The 24,223-nt window shown below is 37.3% G+C and overlaps 1 protein-coding gene across 1 annotated transcript in view; it reads right to left on the reverse strand.

Moving 5' to 3' along the window:
• Positions 1–1,226: 1,226 nt before the first annotated feature.
• LOC140843704 (uncharacterized) overlaps positions 1,227–24,223 on the reverse strand; it is a 235,008-nt gene continuing 212,011 nt past the window's right edge. Inside the window, exon 4 of the mRNA XM_073214157.1 lies at positions 1,227–7,096. Within this exon, the coding sequence (XP_073070258.1) occupies positions 7,076–7,096 (21 nt within the window). The 3' untranslated portion in view covers positions 1,227–7,075. The remainder of the gene's footprint in view (positions 7,097–24,223) is intronic.

A 24,223-nucleotide genomic window follows, 5' to 3' on the forward strand; every position in this document is an offset into this window, starting at 1 on the left:
CAGGGATGGGGTACAGGAACCGGAAGATGGAATATAAAATGCATCTTTTCACAATTGGCAACTAGAGCTTAATCTGTGGAGCTCCCAGACAAGGTCTCTAGGGCAGGGCTTCTCAGATATCACTGCACCTTAGACTCACCTGGGGATCTTGTTAAAATGCACATTCTAATTCAGTAGTTTGCACATGGGGCCCGAGACTCTGCATTTCTTATATGTACCCAGGTGAGAATGCTGCTGCCCCTCAGAACACAACTGAGGACCAAATATTTAAGGTTTTCTGCTTATTTCTCATACAAAGTTTCAAATTTTCACACAAATTTGACAGAATTTCTTATGTCCACTGCTTTTGTAACATGGCATTAAATCTGCTGTTTCATGTAAATCTTATCCCTGGCACTGTATATTCACACTATCATCAGTCTTACAGACATCTGGTCTGTCCCTATGTAAGAAAAACACAAAAAATTCTGCCCACCACATCCTGGGGCTATCCAGCCGGAGGGCTTTGCTCACCCACAGGTAGCCTGTCCTTAAAAGCAAATCAGGCATCTCAGCGCGCCCCTAACTCAGCTCTGGCTCTCTGACTCTGTGTGCACACCTTGTTCTCCCCCTCCCCCACTTCATTCTAGTGCCAACTCGCGTTCTGATTTTGTGATTAGTCTCAAGTCTCAGGCCCTTGGAAATAAGCAGAAGTCTACGTCCCTGATTTTGACACTCAAAGCCCCTTCCTGGTTTATTTCCCCGCATCTGCAGGTACCCGCCACCTGGCTACTTCAGCATAAGCTTCCTGGAATTTCAGGGCACCTGTTTATACTCACCTGGAATGTCAAGAGAGGCCATCGGGCATGGCTGAATGATCGTTTTACAATGCCTGTGCTCTGTTCAAATGTATATATTTATACGGCCAAATGGAGAAAAGTCCCAGTCCCTTTTAAAACACAAGCTAAAGAGAAACTGACAGAGATATGACTGGCCATTTAATACAGGCCACAAACTATGATATTTTCTTTAAAAAGTTTATATATACATACATATATATATATATATATACACACACACATGCACATATATACATATACATATATACTAGATATAAAAATATAAAAACATAGTGATGTATATATAAAAAGATGAGAGCAAACTGGTGTATTAGTGTATTCCAAATTTTCTGCATTGTGTATGTATATATTTTTTCAATGTATTTCAGAAGAAAATAATTTGTCTCAGTCATTCCTTTATGAAATGATAAACATCACAAGAACTCACAGGTTAATATCAAGACAAAGAAAGGGACTTAAGGAGAAGCAGAAATTAAACTGTACTAAACTTATTAATTATATGCTAGTAATCATTATTATTGAGGTCATAATTAATGACAATAACAATAACAACTTACAGATAATTCTGCCTTCAAAATGTTCGAAACCCATATCACATAACTCAAGTATTACTTATCTCAAGCCTGTCTATTTTGCCTATTTATCTACATGAAGATTATGTGGTCATTATACCTGTTGACATTTTAAATACACCAATCAGGAAAAAGAAACGTGATCTAATTTAGAACAAAGGAGGAGAACCATAAGCATGGCATATAGTATTCACTTTCATCTATTTCCAGTTCTTCCTGTTATCCCAAGGTTGTGTACATTGAAAATGTATGCTGCCGAGTAAAATAGGCAAGTGGCCATACAACCTTCAGAAGCCTATTGGATGACCACCTATGATATGACAGGGGAAGTTTTAAAGGAGTTTCTAGCCAAGGTTAGACCTGAGAGAGAAGTTCCTAGGATCCCTGCTGAGCAAACAAAGCGCCCACCTTATCTGATTCGTCCTTAGAGAGCTCCAGGCAAAGTGGCTCTTCGCAGCACCTTGTTTTTAAGAGACAATGGAGCAGAAAGAAAAATTAGGGCCAGTCTTAACCGGCGCCACTGCATGCCGCAATTCCAGTTCTAGTGTCTTTGCGAATGAGACATTCATATTTTTGTCTGCACATGTATTCCAGATTTGTATAACAACATTGCCAAATGGCTGCTCGATGTATTTCAAAAGTTAAAAGTTTGGATGATCGGCAACTGAATGACTAACCAATTTTGTTGAAATCCCCAGACATTCCACTCATATTAGCAGTCATGCTTCAGGATCAGATGATCAATAAATGATGCAGTTTTGTTTCAGAAACCCCATCCTCCCTCCTGGACCTTTTAACGTATCTTGTACAGACTAACAAAAAAGAAGTCAGGCCAATTTATAAAAAATCAAGCACCATTTAATGAGTCAATCCTTCAAGAAGATCAAGGAACAAAAGGCTGGACCTATTCTAAGCCTTCTCTTCTTCAGTGACCTATCTTCATATTTTATCTTAAGATGACATCTTTAATCATTTTCCAACATAAATCATTTCCAGTGGTCTCCAACACCTGTGAGAATAATTTCAATACACTTCTTGAGACCTACATGATGCTATTTTACCATCACTGCAAGAAAATGTAACAAATGCAGTCTAAATGAAAAGAGTCAGCACACTAAAAAATAGTAAAAGAACAACTGGGCTAGCTTTAAATTGACAAAGAATGTTTGCTGTGTAAGGTATTGACTATCTTCAGTAGGTAAAGCTTTCAGTGAAATTAGTAGACTGTCTAACACAGTTGTACACGGGTACACAGCTGGACTGCACTTCTGTTTAATGTCAAGTAAAACAACAGAACTAGTCTGTGTGAATAGACTGCTGAAGTGCTTGCTGTCCCCTGCAGATGATCCTTTCTCTAACCCCCCATTTAAACTTGATTTTAAGTCCACGGTATCACAGAAGCTCCCTTTAAATAACACACTTTCTCCAGATCAGCATCCCCTTTTATATTAATTCATACAATCATTTATTTCATTTTACATGATTTTTCCACGCTCCAAATACTCATTCACTACATCCAGTGTGTGTCACTTGAGAAATAATTGCCATCTCTTAGAAAGATGTATGTTGGAACTTATCCTGAGCTTTTTGCCTGGCAGTGTGAAAATGCTGACTAATGAACATGTAAAACACATGATTTTTAGGAAGTGAAAATTGAGATGACATTTCCATAAAAGTAAGTATCTCAGCATATATGCAGTAATATTGCTCATCCCTTTCTGGTTTAGAGAATAGAGAAACAAAATCATTCCAACAAGTCAGTATTTATTGCATATCATTGCCATTAATTTCAAAATGTGTATCCTGCTACTCTTTTTAGCAGTACCTAGTAAATTACTGGCTATGACAAATGCTTTGGTTTACTACACAAATAATCATGGAGCGGTAAAGCAGTGTCCCAGGGCTGTCTGAACTGCAAACTGCTGCAAATAGACTGACAGAAAAATCCACTGAGCTCTGCTTTTCAGTTCAAGGTCACAACTAATTGTATAGAAGTGACATTTGCACCTATTGGGCTTTCACGAGTCTGGGAGCTTTTGCAAAAAAAAATCCTACAAAGCAATAAAATATGTGAAAAAGCAATATACCAACCTCACTGACATCAGTGAGAAAACAAGGGGGTCAAAAGGTCAAGTTTTCAAAAATAAAACACCTCATTACAGCATTCAGGAGCTTTGAGATGCCATGATAAATTTCTAATGCAGAACATTCCAGAAGCTGTTTGCCAAGAGCCACATTATGTGCCAATACTAACTGAAAGTTATACTAATAAAAATCACAGAAATCAAAAAGGCAACTGAATTCCACCTACCCTGTACTAATCCAAGCATTCTCACCTCCCCTAAGATCCACATCTTTGGTTCATCTGTGATGAAGAACACTTCAGAGAGGACTTATGGATATGATACTTTTTAACTTTCAGATGATTTCCTCTGTTCAGATTTAGTAAGGAGATGCAGCAGTATTTAAAAGAAGCCCAAAAAGTCACATATACTTTTGAGCTCTTTAATTTTAAACAATAACCTATACATTTTTTTTTTAGTATACTCTGAAGAGCCGATCATTATTTTTGCAGAGCCAAATCTCTTAAGGAGGTAAAAAGCAGCTTTTATCTCTGTAGGAAGGTACTTTCTTAATAAGTAGGAAGGGACCATGCATGCACCCGGTGTATAGTAAGCACTCTATAAATTACCCCTTCCGTGATACTCACCTACTCACTGCAACAGAACAGATACTCACAAACTCACAAGCTCAGTATCCTAAGAGTTTCTACTTAGAAGCAGAGCACAATGATTACAAAAAACAAAAGCTAATGAGCTGATTGTAGACTGAACAAAGAAATCAGTCTTGCAGTGTCTCCAAAGTAGACTATATTGAAGCCAATTCAATATGCATTGCTTTGAATGTTTACAATATAACAAACGCTTGAGAAAAGAACTCACTTTTCAGTAATACCAAAAAGATGCTTCACCTTTGGATTAAGTTGTGAGTTAGAATAAATGCATTTTATTTTACTGATGTGGAACATCGTGTCTGTTAAATTCATCATGGAGTACAAACACTTGAAGTAATTACCTCTATGACTTTATAATCTCTACTGGCAATTGCATGATGGCAGGACTGTATCCAGAGCTTCCTATACAAAGATTTATGATGCTACATTTCATTTTTCTCCTTAATACAAACTCCCAAAGCTGTCATTGAGACTAGGCATTGCAGCTGATACACAATAAATCTGAACAATAAGCATTGATCAACTGATCAATCAGTATCTTAATCTCTGGCTTATTCATTGACTGCCCACACCAACTGAGTGACCAGGAAATCATTACACCACCACTTTCCATGTTAATACTACTCATTGGAAATGCTCCTTCTTCCACCATCTCCCCACCAACCAGAAAATGGGGCTACAGTGAAATGAGGGGCCTCTTGTCCAAGAAAACCAAACTGGTCTTTTTAACTTTCCCACAGAATCATGGCTTTCCATATTTTGTATAAACTCTATTACTGTTCTTTTCGAGCTGAACAGTCCTTTGTGGATTGGCCTGGGAAACTAAGCATCATTACAGATCATTGTTTAAAGTTCCACACGAGGAATTTTCAGAGTGACCTTCAGAATTCATTCTATTGTTCAGCTTGCAATCTCTCTTCTGTGTTTGCAGAAACTACCTCTTGTTCAGGAATAGAAAGGACAGCAAGTACAGAAGTACTTTTCTTTTCTGCCAGAAGAGCAGAACTTCTGTCAAAAATTAGAACCCTGTAATGTTAACTGCTCACTGATTACTCACCTCCCTCTTCTCTCACCCATTACAGTAGGCAAAGTACTATCAGAGGTAAGGACATTTTTAAAAGGTGGATAGAGAACAATGATTAAATGGCCCCTCAGTAGTTAAGAAATTGCAGAGCACACGTTAGATGGAAACTTAGCTTGCCTTCTTACCTGGATTAACACCCTTAGTGCTGGTAGGGAAAACAAACAAACAAAAAACACTTACCATTCGCAACACCAATAGCATTCTTGGTAATACACTTGTTTGTTCAGAAATTTATATCCACACTAAATTGAAAATTGATTCCAGGCATGTTGGATTTTACAGTATCTAGTATTTTCCAAGATTTACTTACACTGCAGATAAACCCAATGAATGAACCAAACTGGGCATAAATAATCCACCCATTTCTGCCTGGATTGATGCAGAGGAATCACTGTAGCTGCCATTCTAATGGCAGTGGTCATCATGTCAGAAAAATTAATAAGCTATTGTTGACTCTGTACAGCCTCTTCTAAACTTCTTACCTCTAAAATTGTGAAAGAGTTAGTTGTTTCCTGAGGGTACAAAGTGACTAGTAAACAAATTTTTAAGACAGATACCAAAGCAAACCTTAATCATGCCCCTCAGACACAGGTCTAACTAAAAATCTCCTTTCCCTTCTCTCTTTATTCCTTTCTTTTGTTCCTTGGCCACTGGGTCCCCACACTCCTCTCCTGTGCTAATGGAGTCAATGAAAACACCCCAAAGATAATCTTATTATGAGTGGGCTTTCTCTCCTGGGCACCCTCTCTGACCCTTCTGATAAGTGCTGTCTAGATGGTTCTCACTACAATGCAGCAGTTTAGGAGGTAAGAGTTTCTAAAAAGGTTTAAAAAAATGTGGTTTAAATGCAACCCTTGACATTCAATTCCCAGCTTCTTACTCAGGAGCTCTCTAAACCCTTAAAAAAATATATTAGCACAATCCTCTTTTGATATTTTCCATTAGTTCCCTCAACAACACACTTGGAAGAGTCAAACCAAAGCACAAAGTTGCCTCAACACTCTCCAGGCCAGCTGTAAAAACGAGAAGGCTTCTGCCCCAACAACATAGAACTGGAGCACTTCAACTGCAACCATGCCTCTGCTAATAGAAGCAAAGCAGGTGTTCTCTTCTAGGAGAGCTCGGACCTCCCCGTTTCCAGAGACACCCCACGACCCACCCCTCACCCTGGATCTCAGAACACCATTCACATGAGGTCAGCCCAACAGGCCACGAGGATGAAGTCAAGAGAGAACACAATGGAATCCTTTGCCAACCCACTGCGTGGATGAATTCAGGAGACTTAAAAGAAACAAAACCACCAACTGGTAATGAATTCCAGACCCATAGCAACATTTGGCTATCAGGCAGGATTTATTTCCATGAAATAATTGATTGTTTTATCTCCTAAAGCACATTCATTTCCAATTTACAAAATTCTCTATAAGCATAAACTAAGAGGCCCAAGCAAAAGGAAATTGATTTGCATTACCTTCTTCTGATCTTCTAGCTTGTGACTCACTGGATTCTTCCCATGTCTGTTCATCTCTGAAGACAAATCCATCCCATCAGATCTTACCCTTCAGAATGGAATCTCTTCACGAAAGCACGAAACTAATCCAAGACACAGTCACCGGGAGAACCCCGGCATGCCGCGTTCCCGTCACACAACACCTCTCTCCATCAACTCCAAGGAAGGATTAAAAAATCCATTGATTGAATGGAAAAAAATGAATTTTGCAATTTACTCCTGGGACTTTCCAAATCAGCATATCGTTTTTAAATGCTGACACCTCAAAAGCAAAATATTCATCCAGGAATTTTAACTCCAACTGCTATCTTTTTCTTTCTTCACAGTTTTCCATTTTCATAAATAATTCCTGTAAACCTGTGATAAAAAAAGCACACAGTTAATTCTCCCCTACCACTTATAGTACAATTAATTAAAACTTCTTATCTTAAATATCCTATTTAGAAAAAATGTTAGGCATGGTTTATATTTCACATGAACGTAATAGCAAGTGAAAGGCATTATTTTTATCCCTACCATCTTTAAAATACCAATTATAACACCTAAGCCAAAACAGAATATTAAAACCAGGATTTCCAGAACATCAAAGCTAAAAATCAGCAGGAAATGTACATACACTCATCAGCCATGTGTATATGCTCCATGATTCCACCCATTAATTTCAGCAAAGAACTGCATTATTTAGAAAAGAGCCCAATATAACTAGACACTATATTAGAATGACACTCTCCATACATAATTCTATTTAAAATTCAAAATGAATCTATAAAATGGTTATTATTACTCCATTTCAAGATGAGGAGATTGAGAGAATAAGTAAACTTTTGTTAGCAAATAAGTAGTAAATAACAAAACTAGAATTTGAATTCAGATACCTTTGAATTCAAAACTCACTCTTTGTGTTAGGTATAGTTGTCTCAATTTTTATTATGTATTTGTCCACAAGTACAGCATAAGAGAGTTTGCCAATGCCTTGCTGGATTATGAATGCACAATGCACTCTATTTAAAAAGGATCATATAATCCAGTGGTTTCTAATCCCTGCTGGAAAACTGAAATGCCTGGGAGTAATCTTAATCAGACAGATTCCTTCAGTTCACCTAACCCCGCTAATTTAGAAGCCACGAGGCAGTGTTTGGAAATCTGTATTTTTTCTTATCTTCTAGATACTTCTGACTCAGGAAACCACAGAGAAATTGAAACCTCCCTCTAATGTAGGGCTTCCCAAATATGTTGTGTTTTGGAATCACCTAGGAAGCTTCAAAAACTACTGACTCTGTGTCACATCCCCAGAGACTGTGATTTAATTGGATAAAGTTTGAGAACCCCTGCCCTAATATATAAATTTCCTTTATGTAGCTGGCCAGGCACGGCTTGAATACATTACACAAGAGGAAACTGAGTATCTCAGGAGGCAGCTCTTTCCATACTGAGGCAGTTCTAGACTTTAGATAGTTCTTCCTAATCTGAAGATAAAGTTGGCATTCCTCAGTATTTCTGTACATTTTAATTATTTATATCCTTGCATTCATCAATGTACACAAATATTTTTAATTCCCCTTTTTACCGGACAGTTCTTCAAGTATTGCGTTGGCCAGGTGAACCATCCCTGGCACCTTCAACCATTCCTCACCACCTGACGATGTAAGAACTTTCCATGTGACCCATAAACTGTGCCATCCAGAAGCGAGCACAAAGGTCGACCAGGGCAAGCTCCCTTGAAGAACTCACCTCCAGGTCCCACAAAATGCACCAGGCCAGGCCAAGCATAAAATAAATGATGAAACAGAGAAAGCTTGAAACTTCAGCTCCTGCACTGCCTTTTGTACTTCCTCCATTAACTGTTTCCGGTCTAGCCAATCTTTTGCCTGAACCTTGCTCCTTCAGGGCCTCTGATCTGCCACATGGGTGTTTTTGGTCTGTGTACTAATGTGACTGTTACCAGCAAAGGCAACAGCACAGGCAGAGGTTTTGACATGAGAGAAAACATGGCCCATTTGAGGAGCTTAAAGAAATTCAATGAAGAGTGGCTGAAAACTTTTAAGAAAGAATGTAGCATCATAGAATTTGTGACTTTAAAAGTTCATCTTAACTGCAATATGGAAAACTGATGGGAGGGAGCAACACTTATGGAGGAAGAAGCTCAGTGGGGCCACTAAGAGAGGGCGATCAGAGAAGGAGACACGAGCATCTCGACTCATGTAGAGCTGACGGGATGGAAAGAATAACGACACTGAGTGACTATGGAATTTAAAAGGTGGAGCTGACTGATTCGGTGATTGATTTGATGTAGTGTGGGTGTGTGGTTTAAGGGTACATAAGCATATGGATGATGATATCATTATCTAAGACAGCAAATCCCACGAGAAGCACTTTGCACAGGAGATAAAAGACTGTAAAGCAAACAAAAGATGCTTGCTAAAATCCAGAAAGTTATAAGCCAATCTCACTGATAGACATAAGAAGTAAAAATCCTAAAGGAACACTAGCAAACTGAATCCAGCAATTTATAAAATGAATCATACATCAATTCCAAGTGAGTATTATGCCAGAAATAAAAGATTGGTTTGAGATTTGAAAATCAATCAGTGCAATTCACCACGTTAAGAAAATGAGGAAGAAAAATGATATACTCATCTCTACTGGTGCAGAAATATAATTTGATGAATTAAACATTGATTCATGACAAAAAGAAAAACCTCTTGGTAAATAAGCAATAGAAAGAGACTTCCATAACCTTCTTTATCTGATAAAGTGTATTCACAAACATGCTTATTGGTGAAAAGTTAAAGACTTTCCATTTGCCTGGGACAGCATATGAATACCTCCTAATGACTCCTATTCAATTTTGTACTTAAAGTCCTACCCATGTTGTGCAACAAGAAATATATGAGAGACCAACAGAGAGGGAGGGAGGAGAGGATGCAGCCAAACAGTATAATAAACATTTGGAAAGGGAGAAATAAAACTGTTATTTTATGTAAATGTCATGATGATGCATACAGGAAATATTAAAGAATCCAGAAATACAATACTAGAAAAAGTGGGTTTAGCAAGTTTCCTGGATATAAAGTCAATATATGACATTTTTTATATTTCTTTATAACAGCAACAGATATTGAGAAAATGAAACTTTGAAAAGATAGTATTACAGTGGCATTAAAAATACCAAATATCTTGGAATAAATCTCTTAAAAGATGTTAAAAACTTTATGATAAAGCAATAATAGATCATCAAAAAATTAAGATCTAAATAAATAGAGGGTTATGCCATATTCATAGACTATAAGATTCAGTACTATAGAAATGACAGTTCATGCCTAAAAAATTTATAGATTCAGTGCATTACTAATCAAAATTCTGTTTTCTTTTTTAATAACTTGAGAAGATGTTTCCAAAATATATATGGAATGCAAAAGACCATGAAAATCCAAGACATTTATGAAGAACATGTTGCTACTATTTGCTCTACCAGATGTTAAAAAATATTATAAACCAACAGTAAATAAAATGGTGTATAACTGGTGTAAAGACAGACAAATATGCCAATGGAATATAGAAAGCCCAGAGAGAGACTCTTAATACATATGGTCACCTGATTTATTACAAAGATGGAATTGCAAGGTAATGAGGGAAAAGTCTTTCCAATAAAGAATTCTGGTCAGTTGAATATCCATGTGAAAAAAAAAAATTGGCCTGTGCTTCACACCAATAATCAATTCCAGGGGGATCACAGATCACAGGTAAAAACACAACATGAGGCTTTTAAGAGAATACTTTCATGGTCTGAAGGGAGGGAACATTTCTTAAGCCAGAGACAAAAAAAACTAAAGAAAATAAAACACATAACTAAGGTTACATAAAAATCAAGAACTTTATTCATCAGGTTACATCAGTTAAGAAAACTTAACTCCAACTCTTGGTACTTGTTATACATAATGCATATAACTACATATAAAAACATTCAAAAATCAAGAAAAGACAGGCAACAGAAAAAAACACTTGAATGAGTGCTCCAAAAAAATAATAGAGATTGAGACCGGATTAGTGGCTGCTCTAAGTTAGAGATGAGGAGAGAGGGTTAAGTCTCAAAGGGACAGTACAAGAAGGCTGGTGGTAATAGCAAAATGTTGCATCTTGATTGCAGAAGAAATTACATGAATCCACACATAGGATAAAATTGTGTGGAGCACTACACACACAAAGGAGTTCATGTAAGACTGGTGAAATATGAATAAACTCTGTGGATTGTACCATGTCAGGTCCCTGACTTCAATACTGCACAATTATGCAAGATGTTACCACTGAGGAAACTAGGTGAAGGGTATACAAGACTTCCTTGCACTTTTTCTTTCCCCTGCCATTTCATGGAATCTGAAATTGTTTAAAAATAAAGACTGAAGAAAAAAAAAGAGGATATACACCAACAAGTAAATAAATGAAACAGTGAACATGTTACTAACAGGAAAATGCTAATGTAAACCATGATGAGTCCGTCTTATTTCTCAGCTCCTAAATGGATCCCAAAAAATGAAAATATCAACTGTTGGCAAAGACATGGAACAACAAGAACACTGCTGGTCCAAGTAAGCAGAAAAGTTTGGTTCTACGAATTTTGAAGATAAACATTATGTATGGTCCAGCACGAACACTCTTCAAAGGCTTCAACTCTTCAAAAATATGAATATGTGCATCACTAGAAATGTACTTTCTTCAGAATGGCCAAAGGAAAACAGAACAACACAAAAGTCCATCAACATTTAGAATACATAACTTGCGGTATATTTATACAAGAGCTAACTAACCGTTAAGTAAGATGAACAAAGTACAGACACACATATTAATGTGGATGAATTTCAGAAATATTAAGAATCCAAAGAATAGATTTTATGTAATTCTTTGGTCCAATATACATTCTTTGGTCCAAACCAAAAGAATATATACTGGATCATTCCATTTATATAAAGTTCAAAATATGTGTAAAACTCAACTATGGATTCCAAGTCAGAACAGTGGGTACCTTTTGTGAGGAAGGAAAGAGTTTGTTATCAATATTCCATTTTTTGACCTGGGTGGGTATTACACAGATGTTAGCCTTGTAGCAATTTATTGGGCTGTAAATTTAAATTCTGGGCAGTTTTCTTGATGTCTAATATGCTTACTTTAAAAAAAATAGCTAAGAAATATTCAGATACATTTATGTCTTTAGTATTCTAATGAATGGTTTCTCCAATAAACAACATGTATCTCAGTTAGGCTGATGAAACTTGTTAATAGTGGGCATTATTCATTCTTAAGGTTAAGAACCAGCTGCTTGATTATGGCATAGAATTTTTCCTGGGAATAATGTCAAGAGTACTAACACATGGCTTAACAAATGTCAGAAAGTGTATTCAATTCATCTCCTGACCTCCAATATCTCTCTTCATTCTTTAGAGTAATGAGTTTCCACAGTCTTTCAACCATACAGTTTATACATGTTCATTTATATTAATATGAAATAATATTTATAAAAGCATCATGAATGCTCTAAATTACTCAAATTTCTCCACCTTCCCTTACAGTACTAAAAGATATCTAAAAGACATACAGCACCAGATGCCTAATATGTACTCGACACAGTACAGTGCCCCAATAGCCAAATTTCAAATCTAGCCCTCCTCTCCATAGAGATGACAGTGCAGTGAGGAGTCAGACATAAATAAACTAAAAGTATGATTACACCCTTTTCAACTTCATCCAACATCAAAACCTTAGAATACCGATGAATTTAACACCAATGATAAAAGGCAATTCCATGTGGAGGGAATCAATTAATGGATAAAAGGCAGATAAAAACTTAATTTGAATGTGGTTTCAGTTTATTTTAAATGCATAAAGAATATAATATGATTTATTGTGACTTTTGTGGAATGAAAACCATTCGTAAGAAAACTCTAAAGAGCTGACAGAAAGAGTGGATTTCTATGTATTAAAATGATTCCAAACAGTTATGCTCTCATATGAAGACAATTGCCAACATGTCATGTTAATTCTCTGTCACCCTCCCTGGGTTTGGTAGTGAAATTCAATCACTTCATGCATAAGGTATAGCTTCATTTTTCTATAGCTTAAGAGAAGGTTTCCATATTATTCAGACTTACCTACAAGTCCCTCACTCATGCTTGAATTTTTTCATTCAAGAAAGTGAGATTGTGAAAGGATTTTTGAGTGACTGGGGTATGTGCCACTTCCCAGCTCAGCCCTCTGGCAGGGATTTTAAGGGGGCTGTTTAGAGAGCCTGGCCCATGTGCCCTGCAGTGGAGGGGACACAGAAGCCCAGTATCTGAACAGGTAAGTGGCCTGTGTAGCAGGGTAGTGATCACCTGAGAGGTAGACTGTAGTCTTCTAGATTGCAGATCAAAAATGTACAAATCTGAGGCATTAGAAGCAGAATTTGTGGTAGGAATATTTGCCTAAATTCATTTACAAAAGGGATTCTGCTCAAAAGAGTAACTTTCCAGGGTAGGGGGACTTCAGGAGGAAACTCAGGTGCTGCTTAGATGAGAAGCTAAGGAGAGAGCTGATGTGTCCAGCTCAGGGAGAGTTCATTACCAGGTCAAAGGAGGGCAGATCAGAGGGACCCAACACTGAAATGTCAGGCAAATAATCGCAAGTCAGTTTTAAACATCCCACAGACCTTGAGAATGAAGCCATTTAAAACAGTATCAGCCAACAGAAAGTTTCTACTTGCAACCATCTCCTCTCTTACCTTCCTTTTTGGCTGCAGGTGTAGGGAACCATCTCCCTACGAAACCCTAGTGAGAGGGTGACAAGGGGAAAAAGAGGGCCCTTTCCAAACAGCAGAGGTGTGGTAGGAGGGGCACTGGCACCCAGTCTTGCTTGGGTGAAATAAATACGTTTATAAATATATTAGAACAAACATTTAGTGAATTGAAATTTTTTTGTGACCTAAAGTGATCACAAAACTTACATTACCTAAAAGAGAGCAAAAACATGAAATAACCCAAATTTGCATCTAGGGACAAAGAAAAAATTCAGGGAAGATTGAAGAAACAGGAGCTAAGTTTGGAATAGAAATTTGTTTTCAGAAGTCATCAGGCTAAGGAGATCAATTCATAGAAGTTACACAGACTGAGAAAAACATCAGGGCAGACTCCAGGGGGAGCACCCACACCATCACAGGTACTAGGTAAAATTAACACAAAAAAATGCAAATGATCATAACACTCAATTAAAATTCCTCAGTTGTTCCCTACAGCTAAAACCAAAAAGAAAATCAAAATCAAAATTCCTTTGTGTGTCATTCAACACTCTACCCATCATGATCCCTTTTTAACTGTCCAACTTCATATGACCACCTGCCAGCTCCTCTACATTGTTGCAGTTATACCAAAGAGCTTAGAGTTCCTGAGTACATGTTCTTTCACTCCTAGAGCACTAACATAGCCATAAGTGCCTCACAATCCACTTGGCAAATTCCTACTTAACCCTAAAAACTCTCAACTCCATTTCTTCTCTGAAGGCTTCACTTTCTCTATGCCCTCAACTCCACTCTAGCCAAGTCAGCTGCTTTTTCCCCAGCAGCCTAGGAGCATTTATATGCTTCCCCAGACCATCACACTTACCTATTGCTCCTCTCCTGACTAGATTTTCAGCCTCTATATGCTTTCTTAGAACACCCAAGGTGACATAAGACCTAGAAGCTGGTAATCATTCACTAAGTGATTCATGAGAATCAGAAGAAAACATAGGTGAAGCATAGACACACACATATACATACCCTAACCAACAATTTCCTATAAACCTGAAAAGGTTGTGCCCGAATTGTCTCATTCTACCAAAAACATACATATAGTTTAGAAAGGATAATGAGTCCTTTCTGAACTTCTTTTAGCCATACTCTTTTTAATTGAGGTGTCACATGCATATGATAAAGTTCAAAAATCTTAAGTGTACTGCCTATGACCCCTCAGGTAACCACCACCCAAATGACGATACAGAAAATTTCCCAAATTCCAGAAGACTCCCTCATTCCCCCTCTCCTGTAATAGTCCTAAAGGTTACCACTACTCTATTTTAATACCATAGATCAGTTTTCTCTGTTCTTCAAACTTCATATTAGGTAGTCATACAAAGTGTACTCATTTCTTTCTTCCTTTTCATAACATTAAATCTGGAGGACTCACCTATGTAGTCGTAACTCACAGTAGTCCATTCCTTTCTTTCACTCTGTGGAGAGGATGGTTGTGCCTACATGTCCCAGTTCATGTAATAGACCAAAACGAAGCGAACTCAACATGGGGATTTTTAATCATCCTGAATGCCTTAGACTAAATCAGATTTTCTGGATTCTTCATGTTTAGAAGTGAAGAAAATAAAAAGACTCACTTTATTTCACATATTTTTCCCAGGCTTTGTGACCTCAATTCAAGTCAAAGAGAATGCAAACTGTGGCCAGACTGTTGACAGAGTAACAAATCACAGATCCAGAAACTATTAAAAAATTACTGGAAATTTCTTTTGGAATTTTAAGTATTAGTCAGAGGTGAAATGGTCAGTTTACTCTTTGAATTCTGGTATTGAATTGTTAAATCTCTGTGTGGTTTTATCAGTGATTCTAAAGTGCAAAAGAAAAAGACCCAGGCCCAAATGGAAAGGGTTAAGAAACTGCTTCAGTAGGAGAGGGCCCTGGGGGCCCCAAGTACCACTTGCCCTCCTGCCAATGTGTCCCAGACCCAAGACTGCAATCCCATATAATAAAAGACTCTACTGCTATGAAAACATTACAGCATAACTGGAATAGTATAACTGCTACAAAAAAAATGTAAAAAAAATTTAATCAATACCAGTACCTATTCATGATCTAAATATAGAAAGAAAAATTAAAAAAATTGGAATATGAGGAAGCCAAGTAGCAACAGCAGAGAATATCATACTTAATGGTGATTTATCAGAAGAATATATAGAAAATGATACCATTTACATGAAATTTTAAAACATTACTATTACTTATAAATGCAGAAAAACATAGCAAAAGTATAATCTCATGTGTGAAGCTCTTAAAAGTCAGGAATAAGATAAAGATGCCTACTATTATTATTTCAACAACCATTATACTATAGACACTTCACTATAGCAAGACAAATCAATGAGATGATGAGATGTAAGGATAAGAAAATTATTTGCATATAATATCATTGACTAGTTTGAGAAAGTTTATAAACAAATTATTTAGAAGTGATAAACAAGGCTATTATTTACAAAATACCATCAAAATACATGCCTTTATATCAGTGACAATAAAAACAGAAAATAAATTTTTAAAACAAATTTTATTAGTAAGAGAAACATAAAATATAAGGTCCTTAGAGATGAAACTAGAAAAATATATTAAGATCTTTACATATAAAGATCTTTTTTTTAGTTGAAAACATAAAAAGTATCTATATAAATGGGGAGATCTATTTATGGTAGAAAGATTCAATATCATAAAGATGTCAGTTGTGTTCCAATTATTCCATAAATTCAACTCAGTTCCAATCAAAATTTCAATATGTAACTTTATCATGTACCTTAAAAAGCTGACTATTAAATTCATATGGAGGAACAAAGGGATGAGACTAGGCAAAACAGTTTTGAAAAATGCATGCTTACAAAGATATCAAAATTTATATAAAAGAATGATATTTAAAATAGAAAGGTAATGGACAAAGGGAAAGCTAACTAGATTACTGGAACGAATATATAGTTCAGATACAGCCACATAAAGACTATTCATATGCAATCTAATGAGGAAAGAACCGACAGGTAAAAAAAATGATTCTGAAACAACTGGTTTTCCACATGGGAAAAAGTAAGGCTAGCAAAAAAATATTTCTTACAGAATACATAAAAAATACAAACTCTAATAAAGAGATTGGTAAAACTGACTATAGCCAGCATTACAAAGAAAAGTGAGCATATAACACAGGGACTGGGAAAATGTATTTATAGTATACATACATGTATAAATGTGTATACATCCTAAAAATGGAATTCCTTCCAAAAAACCACAAATAATCCAGTAAAAAAGGAGTAAAGTATATGAACAGACAATCACACAAGAAGAAACACGGATGGATAATCAGCATAAAAAGAGTAACTACGGAAATACAAATGTTTCAAAAAGACACTATGTCCCACCTAATAGAGTGTTAAAAATTTTTAATGTTACCATAGCAACGGTGCAAAAGATGTGTTAATACTAAAGCTTTCGTGAACTATTGCTGCTCTGTTGCTGCAGGGCAAGCACCACAAGTCTGGTAAAATTAAACGTCAGTAGACCTCGGACACATCAACTGAATTCCTAGGAAGAAATCCGTACTCTACAAGACGTGTATGAGAATGTTCATTATCGCATCCTTGGCACTGATAAAATATTAGAAATATTCTAAATATCTAGCATCAGAATTTCAGATCAGTAAACTATAGCATATATTTGTATAAAGACATGGTTTATAGCATTTCAAATGAATGAATTAAAGCTTTACATATACACATGGACAAAACTTGACAGCATAATTAAGTATCGTGTAAGGAAACTGCCCAAGAATAAAGTGTGATGCCATTTACAAGAAGTTTAAAAACACACAAAGAAATACCAAACACCACTTAGAAATACATATCAGTATGTTAAAAGCATAAAAACCTGTAAGAAGTAATAAATCCAAAATCAGGACACATTTTTTTCAGAGGCAAGGATATGGAAATGTGGTTGTGAAGCATGACAAAGGGAACTTTAATAATGATGCTGTATTCCATGTCTGTAAGAAATTTCTAGAGGAAAATGGTAAAATATAGCAAAGCTGGATATCGAATACACGGAAGCTAATCACTATTATTCACTCTGCTTTTCTTAACACTTAAAATAGTTTACAATAAAAATAGGAAATGTTAACAACAAAAGTGAGAACTCACAGAATGTAGATGTATTTATGACAGCCAAACCCATCAACCACCCAACCAACCATGGGGCTGCAGCAAGTGGTTTCCTGCAGGGACAAGACTGCCCGGTGAGTGCGCTTGACCACGTGCCGGAGGGGCGGGCCCGTTTTGGTGGCTGCATCAACAGGAGAGCTCTGGTGGCATTTACTGGGGACCTGGGTGAAGATGATAAATGTTTCGCTGTACTTGGGTGCAAACCAAAACAGGATAAATTGTCCCTACATATCCCAGTGACAGTCACGGTCACCGCACGGAGCAGCTTTGGAACGTGCCTGGCTTGAGCATGGTGCTGGCTCAAGTCCCTCACCTTAAGAAGGTGGCCTCTTCCTTGGGATCCTTCCTCCAGTAACATATTTTTCTAGAGTCTCCTGTGTGTCAGATTGTCCTAGGGTCAAGAAGAGAAAAGGTGCATGGGGCTCTGTCCTGCCCCAACTCCCTACGCCGAGTCCCCAGCTTGTCCCTTCAGCCGAGGAGTTGGGTTCCATCAGGTTGCCCCCAGGAAGCCTTTAATCTCCACCTGCTTCAGCCACACACAATTAAACAGAGTCTTTGTGTGACTGGGTGCCCTATAAATACCCCCACACATTATCCCTTTTTGTGGTATTATAGAGAATTGACAACAAGAAAGTCAACACTAACATAACGTAAAATTTTGTGGGTTAGTTTTCAGAAAACTGCAACTCAATTATATAAGACAAAACAAGTTTTTCTTCAGTATACCAAGTGTTTAGGAAAAGTATTAAAAAATAAATAAAACCTGCCTTGCACCATGCCTCACAAACTAAGTTCTTGTAAAATTTCACCCTCTCTACTTGAGATACACAGGAGAAATAAAAACAGCAGGGAAACACATTATGTTCATTGCAACAGGGCTGCTCCGCTTCATTTCTGCAGTCTGGAAATGGTGGGTTATTTGCTTTATCAGATAAATTGGCTCTGCAGCCCACATTTAAAAGAACATACATGGGTTTTCAGCAGGAAGTTTGGACTTGATTAGTTCAAGATAAAAGGACTCAGGGAGAGTTGAATATCATTGTGAGCCAATAACTGTATGTGTAATGGAGATGGAACATTATAAAACATTCATATTCTTAGGTACTAATGATAAGTAGGAAAAAAAAAGCTTACAACTTTTAGCTAAATGCGTTTATTGCCTGAAAACTCAATGCAATAATTCAAGGCCAAATGACAGGAAATTATAGTTTCCTGGCTGACATCAATTCAATCTTCAGGAATAGTTCTGAAATGGAGTTTCTAAACGCTGAAGAGAAGACAAAAAAAACACAGACAATATTTCCAATAACTCGGGTCACAACCCAGATGATATGGTACACGTTATGAGGATAAAATTATGATGTACACTTTCAAAAATGCACTGCCTCATCATGTAATTTTAATCAAACTTTTTATTTGATCAGGTTCTTACATTTAGTCTAGTCTGTACATGGAGGCTCCCCGAAGGGAGATTTGAGACACACGTCTGTTTCTTGTTGCAACAGCAAATATCATTTCATCAGCAGGTAATCATAAAAATGAATATACTGAGAACTGGTGAGCTAAGGAAAGTTTTCTAAGTTTTTCTAGTTATCTTGCTGCAGAAGTCTGTCATCTATGAGCATAGTTCCCCCTGAGGGAAGGGAGCATTTATCACTTTCCGTACCCATGCTCATTTCCTGATAATAATGTATGATTAGTTCAAATTAGCCTGAGAGCAGACACTGCTAATTGTCACCCAATACCTATTCTCCAGTTATCCTCAAGGTTCTAGAATACATACACGGCCTCGAAGTGAGAGACTACAATGACCAGTTTACTCAGCAGCAAGGGCTTGCCATGTGGTGATGCCACGGCCACTGGACTGCAAGCAGAAATGCCACAGGCCACTTTCAATTAACAATCTCAAAAGGAAATTGCTCATAAGGCAGTTTTCTCTCTTCTTCCTTTCCCATGGGCTGGAGTATAATGTGCTGTTCGGATGCTTCAGCCACGCGGCAAGGACACCACCCTATGGGATGATGAAGCAATGAATGGATGGAACTGGGCTCTTGGGGAGAACCTCACGCGGGCCCGGGAACATCACCCTCCCTCAGTTTAGAGTTACAAAACTGAAATATAATCCTCGATATTGTTTGAACAATAGTACTCTTTTCGTTACAGATTACCTTTATCCTAAACAATCCAGAAATCTTGGCATTACAGATGACAAGATAAATGGGACTGTTTTTAGTACATTTTCTCTCATCTCTCCTGTCCCAGTGACACAAGATTTGTCCCTGTGAGTTGCTTTGCCTAAAAGAATGAGAGTGAATTTATGCAAGCAGAGGTTTTAAATTGGCCTGCCTTCTGGCCTTGCTGTGATCTTCCATGAGAAGAGTGTGCCTCGGGGAGCCACTGGCCCATAAAGGAAGGAGAAATGTATGGAGGAGACCAAAATCCAACCCGCAGAATGACGCCAACCCCAGTAGAGCCTAACTGGGGCATAGCTGACCTATTAACAAGGAAATAAATGATTTTTGTTCTGAGTTACTGAAGCTGGGGAGAAGGGAATAGGGAGATGTTAGGCAATATTATTGAACCTATACAATACTGAAAAGAAAAACTTTCTCAGAACATATTAAAGGAAACAATTTGGACTTCCTAAATTTAGATTTAGAAGTTTTAAAAAAATAATCATGGTTTCCATTTAATTTCCTGACTTTCAAAATAAAAGGATGAAATACACAGTCTCTAAGGATCCTTCTAACTTTAATGTCTTGAGATTTTTATACATTGCTTACTGTGTCTGCCACTTTCTCAGCCAAGGTCCTTCACTATCTTGATCAGTACATTTCAACCTACACATCATCTGAGTATGGATCCTCAGGGGGGTGTAAGGAACGGCTCTCGGGGGTGGGGGGGGATGTAAGGAAAGGCCCTTGGGGGGATGTAAGGAAGGGTCCTCAGGGGGTATAAGGAAGGGCCCTCGGGGGGATGTGTGGTATGTTTTCTGCAGTTGATCAGTTTCTAAGTGGACTAAAGCTTCACAATGAGTCCTAATCTGATTACGGAAAAGTTTTCAATAATTACTAGTAATTCATTTTTATATGCTCATAAACATTAAGTCTCACATCATAAAAATGAGACACAAAGGTGCACTCTGATGTATAAACATGATACATTGAGTATAAACATCTTGAGAAATATAAAACATAGTCAAATGAGAAATATTCACTATCACTTAGTACCCCTCTAGAGAATGAGTTACTTAAGTGACAGTTAAGACTATCTTATTTTTATTCTTCAGTAGTACATTATCACAGTATGTGGGTTACATTTTGCAGAGCTAAGAAAGGAAGCAGGAAGGGAGGAAGGAAGGAACCACATTAGCCAATCATGGAAATGTAATAGTTCTTTTGTAAAGGATTACACTACACTTTTCTTTCTAAAAACCTCATATAATAGATACTGAACAAAAAGACCCTTTAGTAAGGGGGGAATAGAGTATTTAAAATTCATGAATCAGCATTAAACTATCCATGTAATGCAGAATTTATATTGCAGAAATTAGAATTACATTGCACTTAATTTTTCCTTAATATGAGTTTTGAAAAGGATTTCAGAGCAAATCAGTTGCATAATAGTTCTTCAAAAAGAACTAGCTGCTTCAAAGCATTTCAGCTGCATGTAATTTGTTTACAAGTGATGAATGTGTTAATTACAAATGGCCTTATTATTCATAAAAGCAAGTTAGGTATTTCTTCATTCAGTGAATATGCACTGAGTGCCTACTAAATGCCAGGCATTAACTTTACATTGCTTTATAAGGGCACAATTAAATGACATTTTCTCAAATATATTTTAGAAAACAAAGACTTTTGAAAATGTCATGATGATCCTGATATCAATTATCTGCATCAGTGATAGTTTTGGTAAAATTGTTGTATTTAAATTTTTGTAGCATAGTTGCAAATGAGAAAGGACCCTGGGGAAGTGTTTGTGAGACATGATAGGTCCTCAGCTTACTCTAAAAGAAAGAAAAAGACATAGAACAGGGTTTATAAAATGACATGTAAGTCACTTCAACAACCAAAAAGCAAATAACCCTATTAAAAATGGGTGAAGGATATGACTAGACACTTCTCCAAAGAAGAAATTCAGATGGCCAACACACATGAACAGATGCCCCACATCGTTAATTATCAGGAAAATGCAAACTAAAACCACAATCAGATATCACCTCACACCAGTTAGATGGCCACCATCCAGAAGACTAAGAACAAATGCTGGTGAGGATGCAGAGAAAAGGGAACCCTCTTACACTGCTGGTGGGAATGTAAATTAGTTCAACTATTGTGGAAAGCAGTATGGAGGTTCCTCAAAAAACTCAAAACAGAAATACCATTTGACCCAGGAATATAATTCCTAGGAATTTACCCTAAGAATGCAGCAGCCCAGTTTGAAAGAGACATATGCACCCCTATGTTTATCGCAGCACTATTTACAATAGCCAAGAAATGGAAGCAACCTAAATGTCCATCAGTAGATGAATGGATAAAGAAGATGTGGTACATATACACAATGGAATACTATTCAGCCAGAAGAAAGAAACAAATTCTACCACTTGCAGCAACATGGATGGAGCTAGAGGGTATTATGCTCAGTGAAATAAGCCAGGCAGAGAAAGACAAGTACCAAATGATTTCACTAATCTGTGGAGCATAAGAACAAAGCAAAAACTGAAGGAACAAAACAGCAGCAGACTCACAGAACCCAAGAATGGACTAACAGTTCCCAAAGGGGAAGGGACTGGAGAGGATAGGTGGGAAGGGAGGGAAAAGGGGAATAAGGAGCATCACAATTAGCACACATAATGTGGGGGGGAGGAGCGTGGGGAAGGCAGTATAGCACAGAGAAGAAAAGTAGTGACTCTATATCATTTTACTACACTGATGGACAGTGACTGTAATGGGGTATGTGGTGGGGACTTGATAATGGGGGGAATCTAGTAACCACAATGTTGCTCATGTGACTGTATATTGATACTAAAAGAGAAAAAAAGTGACAGGGTAACTGAGCAGGAATGTGAACATAAGAGAGTGAGTGCTGGGGTGCAAGGTGCTCAGGGTGGCATTGTGGTTTTACTTTCTTGGGGTTTTGTTTTTGTTTTGTCATTAGGCAAAACATGCATTCTCAATTTCCACAAGCCACATCACTTTGCACTTTTATAAGAATTACCTTTTCCCTAAACATGGTTAATGCATTCCATATTGCAACTACTGACTCAGAAAGGTAGAAAAGAGGGAAAAGCTTCCAGTATAGGCACAGAGCAGAAGAAATGGTTTAGGTTTGTTTGGGGAACAGGAATGCACCCTCTTAACTTATGCAAAGATTTGCATCCATTCATGAAAAATGAAGCTATCACTTTCCTCATTAAATGGCACAGCTTTAGCTGTGAGAGTCAAGTTATAAAGATCAGCTAACATGATACAATTTTAAACTAGAGTAAACCAAGAGCAGCCACAAACAGGTGACCTTGATGGTATTCTCTGGAAGAAACTACTGGTTCCAATGGTCAGTATATCTTATTGCCTTAAATTGCAAACAAGAAACACTGTAGGAATATTTGCCTACTCCTGAAAATATATTAAAATATAAATGTTATGTTTACATAAATGATTTCAGCCACATAAACTCACACAGTAGAGTACCATTTTTGATTAACAAAAAAATGAACTATATTAGTTTAAGGTACTATATATATTTTCTTTCTCTGGCCTTTCATAGGGGCAATTTCTTATTCGACTTATTGAGCAGTTGTACAGAAACACTCTTTATCATCTCAATAAAGACAAATCCTTGGTATGCTTGTACAGAGTACCATTCTTCCTGAACCAGAAACATGCAGTGGGCCCAAGGAAGGAACATGAGTTCCGTGTGGTGCTCACCCTGCTGAGGTGACCCTATAGAAGGACCGGTGCTGCTGCTGTGGGTGGTGATGCAGAGTGGGGCTCATCCTTCCAGACGGACTGCAGGGTGTACCAACAGTGGACATACACAGTATCTCCTACCAGCCATGCTCTGAGCTAAAGGCCATCTCATTAACTCCTCTCCGCAAACCTGTGAACTGGGGACTTCCGTTACTGCGATTTTATAGAAGGAAACAGGCATATGAAGATGAAATAACCTACCAAAGGTCTTATAGGTAATAAATAGTGGGAGCAGGCAGATTGATCTGAGTTAAAAGTGTGTCTTTCACCACTTTACTCTCCTTCAGGAACAGTGAACCTTTGGAGAGTATTTGCTGGGCGAGTGAAAGGAAAGCAGTCAAAGACCTACCTCAGAGACGAAGTGGCAGAACTGATTTTTGAAACTTCTTCACCACTTTTGTATATAACGTTCTAATTTTCAAGGTATTTTCCCATCCCTTATCTTGCTAGAAAACCCTTTAGAAATAACAAACCACTGTACAATGATTAACAATATCAGCGAATAGTTATGATTTAATTCAGTCACTTCCAT

This window comes from Manis javanica, chromosome 10 (assembly GCF_040802235.1).
Source record: "Manis javanica isolate MJ-LG chromosome 10, MJ_LKY, whole genome shotgun sequence".
NCBI classification, from domain to species: Eukaryota; Metazoa; Chordata; class Mammalia; order Pholidota; family Manidae; genus Manis; species Manis javanica.